The 13987-nt window shown below is 32.8% G+C and overlaps 1 protein-coding gene across 1 annotated transcript; it reads right to left on the bottom strand.

The window, feature by feature from the left end:
- Positions 1-934: 934 nt before the first annotated feature.
- LOC108211383 (uncharacterized) lies at positions 935-5128 on the bottom strand. The gene is made up of 6 exons (XM_017382969.2): positions 4869-5128; positions 3559-3612; positions 2894-2967; positions 2019-2136; positions 1851-1909; positions 935-1210 (listed from the first exon to the last, which is right to left on the bottom strand). The coding sequence occupies exons 1-6, from the start codon at positions 4998-5000 to the stop codon at positions 1132-1134; spliced, it is 516 nt and encodes a 171-aa protein (XP_017238458.1). The 5' UTR covers positions 5001-5128; the 3' UTR covers positions 935-1131.
- Between the last annotated feature and the right edge of the window lie 8859 nt (positions 5129-13987).

The following is a 13987-nucleotide window of genomic DNA, read 5'->3' as shown; positions in this document are numbered from 1 at the left end:
GGGAAAAAACGCTAAACAGTAGATCGTATAGATTTTGTTGGTTTTAACCCAGCAAAACGCTACACGATTTAGGTTAATCCTAACAGAACCTTAGATGATACGTTTTGGATGATTATCCAAAACGCTATGGATATAACGTTAATAAATGATATATTGAGTCATCTTTCCGGATCGTAATATTTAGAATATTAATGATATATAATGATAATGAAGGCCAACACCCATACAGATATCACATGCCTTCCTCCTCACCCAGGTACATCAAAATAAACGTGGCCGGGTGGGTGTTTTTATTCGGAACATACATGGTGAAAAGCTATTGGGAGCCCTGGGACCAATGAAACATGTCAGATTAAGACTATTTTGTGGGGGATCCAAGCTGCAGCAATTTCAATGTCTTAAAACGGATAATAAAGGTCCATTTTGAAAACTGATAGTCATGAAGCATTCATGGTTATCAGATTGGAGGAGATTCAGATAGCGGAGGAGTTAGAAGAGGTGATGGCATTGTACAATACGATACATGCAATAACTGTATCGAGGGACAGGGGGAATCCTCAAGGATCGTTTCAAGAATTCCGCAAGAGCATAATAGGACAACCCAATATATACTATATAGCGATATATGGGATGGAGAGTATAGCCTCTTTGCAGAAGCTCCAGGAATCTTCAGTAACCTCCAGCACTATTTGAATTGAGATATGTTATAGAATCTCTGTCGAGCTTCCTTGTTCTACATCCATTGGATTAGGTATTTATCTATTTAGCCTTTCACATCACTTGTAAAAAATCAATCAATGACTTCTGATATTTATTCTTCGTCATCCTTAAACTTAATCATGCAACTTTTTGCATAATGCACCCTTAATCGAGAAAGATGTGCATCATGCAACTTTGTGATGGAATCATCTACTATAATCAGTAATCAGCTTCATAATAATAAGTACGAGTGGAACTAAATTTTGTGAAAAACTAGCTTTTGTGCAATTTGTTGGCGACTCAATAACTACAACTTGCATGAGCAATTACATTTAAACAAACCTCCTCAGGTCCTCACTGTTCAGTTTTCATCACGTCATATCAAATTTTTACAATCAGTACATACACGATCCTCTTTTATGTATGCAAAGCTTAGAATTCAGTGTCAAAGCACGCTACCATGACCTTGGAAACCATAGACCGGGCGAAAGGAATGTAGCTTAAACTATACCTGAAATCATACAAATCCATAAATAGCTTTAGATGAATATAAATACACAGCATGTTAACCCTTCCGGTTCTAAAAAGAGGGTGCACGACAAGAGAGGCTATTTTATAGGTAATCAAGTTGCATGACAGCATCTGTATCAGAAAAGAAAACAGTGGCTCACACTATTGTAATGGAACAACAAGACAATAGTAATTGGTTCCGAAAAATATTTTGCATAAAAATCAACAGAATGCCATTCATCTATTATGTGCAACTCAGATGAGGACAGGATCTGCATACAAAAATCTCTTTATCTTGAAAAGCCACCAAACAAAAAGTCCTTAAGCTCTAGAGAGAGAAGAAATAGCAAGGTCCCACATCACAAACTAAATAATCCTTCTTAATAATAATTAGAGAGATTTTTTTAAGATTTTAATACTAGTTAGAGCTGCACAAACACACACAGAAAAATTTCTAAATATGACCCTAAGATTGTTTAAAACCCAAGGAAACTGACCAATCACAGTGTTGATTAATTATATTTTTATTAGCAGACGTCATCAGAGTGCCTGACAAATTTCAATATTTTAAATTCTTCAGTTAAACCAATCAATGAACTTGTTTGGCAAGAGCGCCCATCTAGTGAGATTTAAAAACATACCAAACAAGAGCACTGAACTCCAACAAAATTGCCAAGAGTGTCAACAACTTGTTATGAACCTGTACAATTTAGTCAGTGAAAGATGGCATAAGAACCTGCAATACGTGCTTCGCCAGGAGAAAAATAAATAACTGCAACAAAAAGAATATAGAAAAACAATCGACTTACATATAGAGCACAAAACAGGGACATTATTATACTTGCAAGATATATTGCTGTTGCGTATATACGAACAGGGTCAAGCATCATGGTTACTTGTCGTTTGGGGCCTATGAGGAATGCAGTGCTGTCATACAAAAGACTCCAACTTAGCAGCTGGAAAAAACAAAAGTACAACAGAAAATGAGGGGAGGAGGCAAGATACCTAATCTACTAATCTGACAAAGCCGAGAATACGATAAACGAAAACTATAATAAATCAAAGGCAAACATAAACTCCCCAGTTAGACTGAATGAGGATCTTGAAAACAAATAGTAGACAACTAGTCCAACATACTCCACACTATATCCACATAAACTTTGAAATGCAGGATTCTCTCTCACTGTCTCTCTTTATATATAAAAAACATTGATCTTAATGTAAAAAAATAAATAATGTAAAAGGTAGCCCCAGACTGAGTTATAAGCTGTGAACTAATCAAATGCAAGTTAGAAGACTTGAGCAACAGGACTTCAGTAAAATAGCTGGTATACAATTCAAGCTCTAAAGTGCTCAACAATAGAGCAAATAGAGAATCAACTAGTAATATTCTTTCCAGATACAATTTTTTGCATATTTTAAAAAATCCACAATATTAATAAAAAGATGTCAATAAATTAGGTTACAACAAAAGTAACAAAAGCTGTGGAAGAAACCTTGAAGATTTTAAATATCAAAGAGTAAATAACAAAGCTAAACCTATTGCAGAACAGCAATGGATATTGATGAATGGCAACACGGGTAGAGTGATAAATGTGAACACCACAAGCCCACAACAAGAAGCAACAAGCTCAAATAGCCCAAAACATCATCAGATACTAACAATGAAAATCTTAACACAAACCTTCCAATTGCAAGCAGATTGCCAAATGAAAATGTGATACCAAACTTGATTGGATTGAAGAAGACTAGCATTGACTGTAATATATAGAAATAGATGTGTTAGTTTGATTGCAATACAAAGCTGTGTTGCCTACTGCATAAAAAGATCTTGGAAATACAGTGTGTAGCATATATATTGTTCAAAACAAAATGATAGACCAGTTACAACAGTACATAACGCCAAATAGTATTCATTTATTCCATCTTACAAATCAAAAGTACAACTACAGTTTTGGCAGAAAAAGTAAATGCATTTAATTTTGAAGTAGAGCATGAAGTTAACCTGCATATAGATGATCCCCACAAATTATTGTGAACACAAGACATGGAATATCACACATGCATAATGAATATGTACTATATACTTGAAATGGAAGGAGAACTTGAGAGCACTTAAATAGGTTTGTGGTTATTATTACACAAATAAATGATGTGCATGTGCTAACTGCTAAATTAGTCCATCATAAGAAATATGTATATTGTGTACCATGTATTTCAAAACTCGTTAATTGCCATCTATTCTATTACAAAAAAGAACAAGTGCAAGTACATGGTTAAAAAAAAAAACCAGGTCACAAATTGTAGGTAGATCAAGTATCAAGAAAAGGAACGCAGTATAGAACTCACCAAAAGTGTGCAAGCAACACCAGAAACCAAGCATACGGCAAAACCATAGAGCCTCTGTTATTGAGATAAAGAATACTACTGGTTACTAAGAGGGGACTACACATTTAGAGAAACTTAAACAAATGCATACAGATAAAAAAGATAGTTAAAATAACTCGTGAAGTATTTAGGCAGAATTAGAGAGGAGGGCATACAATATACCAAATTGTCAGATATAGATAACAAAGATAGTGCAGAAGCTTTAATACTCACTAAGTAGTTAGGCACAATTAGAGAGGATGGGGGATACAAGATACCAAATTGTCAGATATAGATAACAAAGATTGTGCAGACTGCAGAAGCTTTAGTACTGCTTCCTTTTGAGATGAATTGAACCTTGATCCAGAGCTAACCACTAAAGTAGCTTTTTGAAAAGTAGCTTTTTGAGCCAAAACCTCTATTTCAATCCGCTAACTATCAAACACTAGCCTTAGCGGATTGAAATGGTCAAACCTCTAAAACACTCCAAACCTCTAATTTTACCCCAAACCTATAACTTCCAAACACGGCCTATATTTATTTAGATTTAGATGTTGCAGAGGTACAATGGTTATAGGGCAAGGACTTGAGATATCACACAAAAAAAGCCATGGAGGTTATTTCTCATCCACCTTTGTTCAGAGGAACCTCCACTCAATGAAGTCTGGAGACCCTAAGAGATGATAGTTTATGCAAATAATTGTACAGATTCTCGTTTACCTCATCGATAAGTCTCATTAGTCACAACTACCCTTAATTAGAAAATCATATAACTAGGGAACGCAAGTAGCCTAAAACACCAACCGCTGTACTTTATGCCATTCGTTCCCCGTCAGTCATAACTCATATATCTAAATATTCCATCATCTTAATCCTTGTATCTCTTTCGTCCGCTGTTTGTTTCTCTCTACACACAATACTACAACCCGGGCTTAACACACACACACAAAAAGAAAGAAAAAACTATCAGCCGTTCTCAGATATTCTAGATCAAGCATAAACTCCTCCACGATAGAATCATTCAAAACATACATTACTCTAACTGAAACACTTTCTTACTCGAACAAAGCCTTCTCATCTACACACTTAACCAATTAACGTATACTAAACAATCTCCGAAGTTAAAACCCTAAATAGTAGTATCTGACGGTATAAAAACATCATTGCGTCGCTAATTAAGTGTGTAATGAGTAAAAATCATTCCAATTAACAATAATTATCATCTACGCAACCACATGAACTTGCAATTAATTAACAATAATCAGTCCTGAAAGCACAACAAAAAAATGAACCTGTTGATAAGACAAAGTACAATTCTGATTGAGCTCATCCATGAAAGCGAAGGAGCTTTCTTCTTCGATAACTTCCTCTTCCATTCCTACGAGAATCTTCATCTTCTCCATTGCGCGATTCATCTTCTCCATCTTCTACACACACTTGCTGCAGTGTGTGTTGTTACAGAGATATATGTGTTGAGCAGATCGGTAAGTGTAAGTTGACGAATCACATTCGAGATCTAACAAGGAATTGGTGGTTTAATTGTTTGGTAAATGCTTTGTGAATTATTTTGCCTTAAGCAAAATACAATTACAGCAAATTTGGTCTCGGAAAACAATATATTAGGTTGTGGGACATATAAGTTTATAATTTATATTTATAAATTATATAATTATAATCAATAAAATCTTTATTTTACTTTATATGAATTTACAATTATTTTAGAATTTGTAAAAACTAATAAATAGGGTTGAGAATGTATATGAAAAGAGATAAATACCTAGTTAGGTATAATGGATTTTTACAATAATTGAGGCGCATTAATAGCAACATATAATATACAAAAAGATTAGGAATATTAGATTTACTGTTTTGTGCACACAATAAACATAAAAAATAATAAATTTACTTTATTTTGATTGGCTTGCATTTACATTAATCATACTGATCAATTACAGTTTAGTGTCTAGCATGTACATGAGCATTACTAGACAAACATAATATTAAATAGGAATGAAAACAAACGAAACAAGAAGAACATAAGTTCATATATAAAATTATATACATTATACAAATTATAAAGGATAATATATCCAAAAATAAATTATTTCTAAAAGTGTGTGCATGTATTTTCTAAAGTAAAATATAAAATAAAGTCTCAACCAAAGAAGGATCTTTGGTTAGACACTATAGTAATTAAAATAGGAGGAAAGTTATTTGGAGTCCCATAGTTTATTGGAGTCTTGGAGTCCCAATCCAGGCCCTTCATTTAAATTTGATCCAACGGCTGCTATAATATTAGATTCATTTTATAAATATATAATTTCAGTTTTACTTTACACAAAACAGAGGCGTGTTTATAAGTTTGGCCGTGTCTTTACGTGAAACAACTTCAATCAAGGGCAGTTACAACAAAATGAGTGTTTTCAGGAGTTCACTTAGCAAATTTGTCCTGCATTCTTTGTATCAATTTTTAATTTTTTTTCACCATTCTGTCCTTTGATCAGGAACATCGATAATATCCTTTTATCTGAAACACATTGGTTATTGTTCCTACCAAGTCTCAAATGTCTAATCATAATGGAGCCAAGTAATTAGTTCTGCATATTAATTTTTTGTTTCTATTACATTGAATTTTTTTTGAAGATGTTCCTACAATGATCCAATGTGTGTAGTACATCTACATGGGTGTTTGGCGAACATCTGTGTCAATCCTAATGAGTAACTCGGAACACTTTGATCATCATCTTGCGCAACCCTTGTCTTGCACCCATTCTGTGTGTTAATGTTGGACATACTATTATTAATGGATGTGGAATCCGCAAACGTTTTGAAAAACTGAATATATCTCTGCTTCAAGTCAGCAAGCTTTGCATTTTTAGGATACAACGACAAGCTATCAATGAAATTCGTCAAGCATCTACGGGTACACGACATCCAACTCCTTCAGATTTATCTCAAAACTGATCATGTACGGCTGCAAAACAAATTACGTTACTAGAAAACACTTGATAATACATAGAACTTATATTAGCTATCACACAAAAGTCTAACTTGCCTCCTCATCAAAGTGTTTTTTTAACTTCATATCTACGCGTGCCTGCGTGGTCAAAAAAATTTCTTCTTCCACATCCTATTTTTAGGTGCAAACATTCATTCAGAAAATATAAAATTAAAAATAGTATTTAACAACATAAAACTGATGAAAATACAACTAAAACATGCATATTCCAACAACTATTTTAAAAAAAAAATACACCGTATCTATTTTATCAAATGTATCAAACGTCACAATTACATAAATACTGTAACCGGTGCCATATTACACATAAGAGACGCAAACTTAAGCATCCCCTTCTTTTTCCAAAATTACAACACTACTCTCTGCACTGCTGCTTCTTGTTCATCAAACTTGCACAAAAGAAAATTGAAGCAGCACTAGTTATCTTAATTATTTGCTTATTTATATTGGTCCAGGCACAACCGCACAAGGCTTGTGTTCTGCACTAGCACTAGCCTGCCAATAGTGGTTAGCAACAACGTAATGGCTTGTTAAGATTAGAAATAAAAAACAGATGGGTACAAGAGAGTGAGGCACTAAACACTTGGTAGTGGTATAAATACAAGTAATGTGAACTAATGATTAACTTATTTTATCAGGTCCTTATATCATGAATTTCAAATATCCTAATTTTAATAGATTTGCTTTAGTAGTTGCTAAATTAGATTATTATTAGTGTGTGATATCATCAGAGGATAGATAAGTAGTTATTACAAGTACACTTTATCTCGCAAAAATCCTGTATAAACTAGTTCATCTCAAGATAACTTTAAAGCTTCGTGCTTAGTACTACTCTTAACCATGACAGAGCTATATATGCTTTGCTAAACATCAAAGAAGCAAAATTAGTACAGCCATAATTTCATTAGCATTGGACTTCAGCCACAGTACTTCTTAATTGTCCAAAATGCTACGCTAAACATCAAAGAAGCAAAATTAGTGCAGGACAAAAATCAACGCATTAATGGACGCCATTCATTGATTAAATAAGCTACTGAGAGAAGCACTCTATGGAACAAATGTTTCACAGTTTGAGCAAATTTAATGTGCTAGCTAAACAAAACTGGCGGCTGATAATCACCCCAGTACCTTAAAAAAACATAAGTGAGCAAAATTTCTTTCCCAACCTCGACCACTCACACAACAAGAAACTATAAAAAATGTACTTCATTCACAAATCTTGCACCCAATTTTGCTCATTGTTATGTCATGCACTACAATAACAATTCTACACTTAAAAAACCCCCACTGCATAACACTCAAGATCAGATAACCATATAGTAAATTTTCTGATTTAGGAACAAGCACAAAGTCATTGCATAACAAAAACACCCAATTTAAATAGAGCATTTAGTCACAAACAAAACACCTAATACCCAAATTAAAAAAATCCAATGTCTTGCAGTTCTAATTGTAGTTTGTGGTTATGTTCTGCAGTTTGTGGTTACGTTCTGCAGTTTGTTGAAATTGCATTTTTTTGGGTATTGGGTGTTTTTTTGTGACTAAATGCTGTACTGTAACATTGGGTGTTTTTGTTCTGCAATGACTTTGTGCAATTAGAACACGAAGAATCAAAGCAAACACCGCATACCCAAATTTCAACAAAGCGTTTTGCATTGTCCTAATACAGCACTCATTCACCAATTAGCAATGGTTATTCTTAAAATTTCAAAATTTGTACATATTCTGGCAATGTCAAGTGCAGAACACAAACAGATTTCCAATGTTTACAAAGCCAAAAAAATATTTCATTCCGCCTCTTCGAAACAAAAAGAATATATGCGGGACAATCCTTCACCCTTTAGCAAATCTCATTTTTAGAGACCCAAAATCAGTATGTCCTTGCAATTTCAAGCGCAGAACAAACACAGAGTTCCATTATTCAAAAAGCACAAAAAAAAATCTCATTCCACCCCTACGAAACACAAATAACAAATGCAGGACAAGCATTCACCAATTAGCAAAGGGCATTTTTAAAAACCCAAAATCAGTTAATATCCTAGCAATGTCAAGTGCAGAACAATCAAAAACAGAGTTCCATTGTTTTTCAGAACATATGCAGGACAACCCATCGACCATGGCCACCGGGAAACTCAAATTCCGTTAACCTATTGACCACTTATACGACATGCAATTCAATTGAAGCACATAGTAACAAATTAGTGGCCATACCTAAACTCATCTTCACATACACCTTGATTGTACTCCCCAACCGGTCAATTGAGATTCAAAAGTTCCGCAACGCGGGTTGGGCCAAGCGAGAATTCCGCACTCGTATTCACATAAACTTGCTACGTCCTGCAAAATCCTCCCCAGTCAGTGAATTCAGTCTCTAAAGTTCCGCACCAAGGGTTCTTCAGCGAAAATCCGGCACTCTTGTAACGGTCGTGGTTTTTTTTTTGTTTCGACGGAGGATACGGGATATGCTTTTCAAGAAACGTGCGTGGAATTGCAGTTTAATATGCTTTAAAAAAGTCAGCTGTGTTTTTCATTATTAAATCTCAGCCACAGGATCTGTTTACAATCTAACGGTAGTTCTTAGGGACTTCAATTTCTCAAGCTTAATAGCATCCCACAGATCTCAACTCATTAAAATAGAGTTAATTGCTCTTTACAAGTCGAAATATACGTCATCACTTATGTCCACCCATGAATGGTACAAATATACTTCAATCAAGGCACAATTAAAATTTAAACCGGTTAAAATCATCAATAATGATCATCATAAATATTACTAAATATTCATAAAGAATAATTATCATGCAAAAGATTTGAACATCCATAATATTAGCACATTCATCATAATTAAAAATTGATATTCAAATTAAAATTATAACAAATTAATCATCAATAGAAACACGCATCTAAAAACATGTTGAAAACTAAATTTTTTAATATAGAAGATCAAACCACACATTTAACATACCCGCACAATCAAGAACACCATTACACAATCAAGAACACCAAAAACACGTATCAAAATCTATAACAAACCTAATTTCAAATCAATATTCCAGTCCACCATAACAAATCCGGCTAAGACAAAACATATCAGAAAAATACGAAAAGAAAGTTACAAAACTCGACCTGATCTACAAATTAATCCAAACAAGATTATCAAACCAGATACAAATCCATAATATCGATCACCTGAAATATCTATACAACCTTAAAATTAAAAGAAGAAAGCATAAAATTATTACTAATTCAAATATGTTATCATAATATATACATAAACAAGGAACAAAACAAATGAAAATATTTACCTATGATTGCAACAAGATAATCAGCAGCAGTCAATTTTTGAATTAAAGTAAGTCCATGTTTCTACGGAGACGCTCACACTCTTAATATAAAATATTTTAAATATATATTAAATATCATCTCAATTCAAAAAAATAATCATTTTAACATTTTATACGTAATTAGAGGCGTAAAATTACAATTCTACATATTATCTCTTAACTTGTTTTCTAAATAAAATACAAATCTTAAATTCTTATTCCAATAAGAAAAGAATTGAAAAATAACACGTAGTGATAAATGTATCTTTTATACATTAAAATATATGTAAAAGTCAAAGTAATTGTTATTTTGAAACTAAAAGAGTAATATTATTATAATTTCTTCTAATTCGGAATCTTTTAAAAAAACATCATACCCCCTCTGTTTTGTTTTATTAATCTCTGACTTTTTGACACTTACTTTTAACTAGTTTTGACTATATAACAAAAAAATAAATATATTTATCATATATTTGTTAAAACAATTTAAAAATTCATACTCCCTCTGTCCCCCTCATTTCTTTACGTTACTTTTCGGCACGTTTTTCCACGCTCATTTAAAATATAGTTTCATAATATATTTTTTAATTTTTTTTTTCTGAATAAAAGTTTGATGTTTAAACTTTTATTAAAAAAATGTATTGTTTAGCCAAAATACATAGAAAAGTATCTTGTAAAATCAAAGAATTATAAAACAAATTAGAGCGAATATAATTTTAGATTTGTGATCAAAATTCCTAAACTTACGTGCAAAGAAATTTGAACAAACATTTCAAATCCCCGAAGTCTAGTATTAGAGTAAGTCCAACAGTGTCTTAGTAGAAGACTTAAATATATAATAAAATATAATGTCCTAGTGATTTAGGACACTATACACATACATCTACTCCAACAATATGCCTTATTCATGTCTTAATATTAAAATATTAATATATTAAAATACAACTATATATAAGCCAAGTAGGAAAAGTAGGAAAAGGTGTGAAGAGGGAGGAAAAGTGAATATTTTATGGATTAAAATATTTTAGGACAAGTGTGTTAGTGCCTCAGAGCAAGTCCAACAGTGTCTTAGCAGAAGCCTTAAATATATAATAAAATATAATATCCTAGTGATTTAGGACACTATACACATACATCTATTCCAACAATATGCCTTATCATCATGTCTTAATATTAAAATTAAGGGATCTTTTTAAAAATACCCATCTGTAAAATTAATTTTTTAAAAATACTACCATCTTTTTCATTGTTTTTAAAAATACTTTTTCATAAAAAATTTTTTTCAAAAATACGATTTGCAACCTTTGCAACCTCATTTGCAACCTTGGGCGGCGCAGCCGTAAAAGTTGCAAATGAGGTTGCAAAAGTTGCAAATAAAAATGGAAATGAGGTTGCAAAAGTTGCAAATGAGGTTGCAAAAGTTGCAAATAAAAATGGAAAGTTGCAACAGTTGCAACTGCAATTGCAACTAGTTCAACTGAAAACTGTAAGTTGCAAAAGTTGCAAATGAGGTTGCAAAAGTTGCAAATGAGGTTGCAAATGAAGTTGCAACTGCAGTTGCAACTTCATTTGCAACCTCAGTTGCAACTAAATGCAACTGAAAACTGTAAGTAACAACAGATGTATGGTGTGCCCCTGGCGGGGCCACTAGATTACAATAGAATCAACTGAATGCAACCATATGCAACTGAATACAACCGTATGCAACCATATATGCAATTACAAATCCTGATTTCAAGTTCCAGTTTTCAAATGTCGTTTTCGACCTCATTTTCGGAATCGATATATATATATATATATATATATATATATATATATATATATATATCGATTCCGAAAATGAGGTCGAAAACGACATTTGAAAACTGGAACTTGAAATCAGGAATTCGGTTGCATATGAAGTTGCAAAAGAGGTTGCAACACGGCTGGCGCCGCCTGGAGTTGCAGATGAGGTTGCAAAAGTTGCAAACAGTATTTTTGAAAAAAAGATTTTATGAAAAGGTATTTTTAAAAAGAATTCTGGAAGGTAGTATTTTTGAAAACAATAAAAGAAAAGGTAGGTAGTTTTGTAGATTTCCCTAAAATTAATATATTTGAATACAACTATATATAAGCCAAGCATGAAAAGATGTGAAAGGGAGGGAAAGTGAATATTTTATGGATTAAAATAGTTTAGGACAAGTGTTGTAAGAGCAAGTCCAAGAGTGTCTTAGAGGATGCCCTATATAAATAATAAAATATAATGTCCTAGTAGTTTAGGACATCACTTTTATAAATTCACTCCAACAAAAAGCCTTATCCACAAGCCCTATTATTAAAATATTAATATTTTGAATGAAAAAGTAGAGGGAAAAGTAGTGGGGAGAGAGAGAATGATAATATTTTATTATTAAAAGTGAAATGAGGCTCAAGTAGGTGAGCCCTAAAAATAGGGCTGAAGTAAGTTGTCCTAGTGATTTAAGGCATCACTAGGACACTGTTGGAGCAATGTTTTCAATCAAATGCCTCAAATTATGACTTAGGATATCATTTGAGGCAGCTGTTGGACTTGCTCTAATGCCTTATAAATAAGACACATGTAATGTGTCCTAGTGTTTTAAGAGCAAATCCAACAGTGCCCTATAACAATGTCCTAAGTTTAAATTTAAGGCATTTGAGATGAAGATGTAATCCAAGTGTCCTAGTGGTGCCTTAAAACACTAGGACACACTACATGTGCCTTATTTAAAAGGCACTACCACACTTGTCTTAAACCATTTTAATCCATAAAATATTCACTTTCTCTCTCTCTTTTCACACGTTTTCATACTTGGCTTATATATAGTTGTATTCAAATATATTAATATTCAAATATATTAATATTTTAATATTAAGACATGAAGATAAGGCATATTGTTGGAATAGATGCATATGTATAGTGTCCTAAATCACTAGGACATTATATTGTATTATATATATAGGGCTTCTACTAAGACACTGTTGGACTTGCTCTAAGGCACCACTGAGACACTATTGGATTACATCTTTATCTCAAATGTCTTAAATTTTAACTTAGGACACTTACATGCACTGTTGGACTTGCTCTTATGTTGTGTTTGGTTGGGGGTGAATGGATTGGAATAGAATGGAATGGAATGAGTAAAACTAAAAGAAAATAATAGAGTGTAGAATGGAAGACTTTGAAAAAAATGAGTGAGTGCAAATTTTGCATGATAAGATTTGAGTAGAAAATAAGTATGATAAGGAATGGAGCATTCCTTCACAAAATGTAGTGTTTGAGCTTTAGTTAAGGGTGATAAGAATAGAATGGTGAAAGGAATGAATTCAACTAAATTATAGTTCAAATCTCATTCCATTCCATCCATTTTCATTCATCCCAAGCAAACACAACATTAGTGACACTCTCCGGTGCCAACTGAACATATTTCTTTGCTCTTTCTCCCTGCGTCACACACACACACACATTTATGCAGATGTTCTATTCAGTGATCATCATCAGGTACTTTGTCAATGGTTTCTTTTGTGTTGTTTGATACATGTGTAATGTTACTTGAGTGCTTGTATGTCCTGCTTTAAGAAAGAGAAAATGTTAGGTATGTCACGGTTTTTAGAGTAATGTCCAGAGTAACAGAAAGAGAGAATTAACTCAAAATAATATTTATTAAAGCTGCTTAGTATTTTTATTTTTGAAAGAAAATGTTAAATCTTGTATAGTCTGAAAATCACTACAAAATTATGTGGTGTTTTAGGGTTTCAAAACACTATTTCGTGTAGAAAAAGATAAACACTATACGATCTTGTATTTTTTATTGCAAAATGTTAGATCGGAGTCATCTTCTCTGACAGTTGTATTTTAGGTCTTTTTCTTAAAAATTGTTGCTGTGAGAGGGCAAACACCCTTTAATAGAGCTTTTTGTGTTCACTTTGTAGAAGGTCGTTTATTATGTGTATGGATGATCATGAAATGATGCTTTTATGTGTTTAGATTTATAGCATTCATGACTTGTGTACCTTGATTACAATTCTCAGTTATGAAGATGTTATAATTGTGTTTAGACAGTTAAGTAAC

Source organism: Daucus carota, chromosome 3, assembly GCF_001625215.2.
Source record: "Daucus carota subsp. sativus chromosome 3, DH1 v3.0, whole genome shotgun sequence".
Taxonomy (NCBI): domain Eukaryota; kingdom Viridiplantae; phylum Streptophyta; class Magnoliopsida; order Apiales; family Apiaceae; genus Daucus; species Daucus carota.
Note: the sequence above shows the minus strand (reverse complement) of the source record. Positions and strands in the feature narration are given on the sequence as shown.

Bases quoted from the DNA above. Each gene is read 5' to 3' on its own strand.
- LOC108211383 (XM_017382969.2), bottom strand. From the start codon at position 5,000: ATGGAGAAGATGAATCGCGCAATGGAGAAGATGAAGATTCTCGTAGGA. The intron at 2,968-3,558 runs GTGAGTTCTATA...TATATATTACAG, and splicing joins GTGTTGCTTGCACACTTTTG to TCAATGCTAGTCTTCTTCAA. The intron at 1,910-2,018 runs GTAAGTCGATTG...TAAATTGTACAG, and splicing joins CCCTGTTTTGTGCTCTATAT to GTTCATAACAAGTTGTTGAC.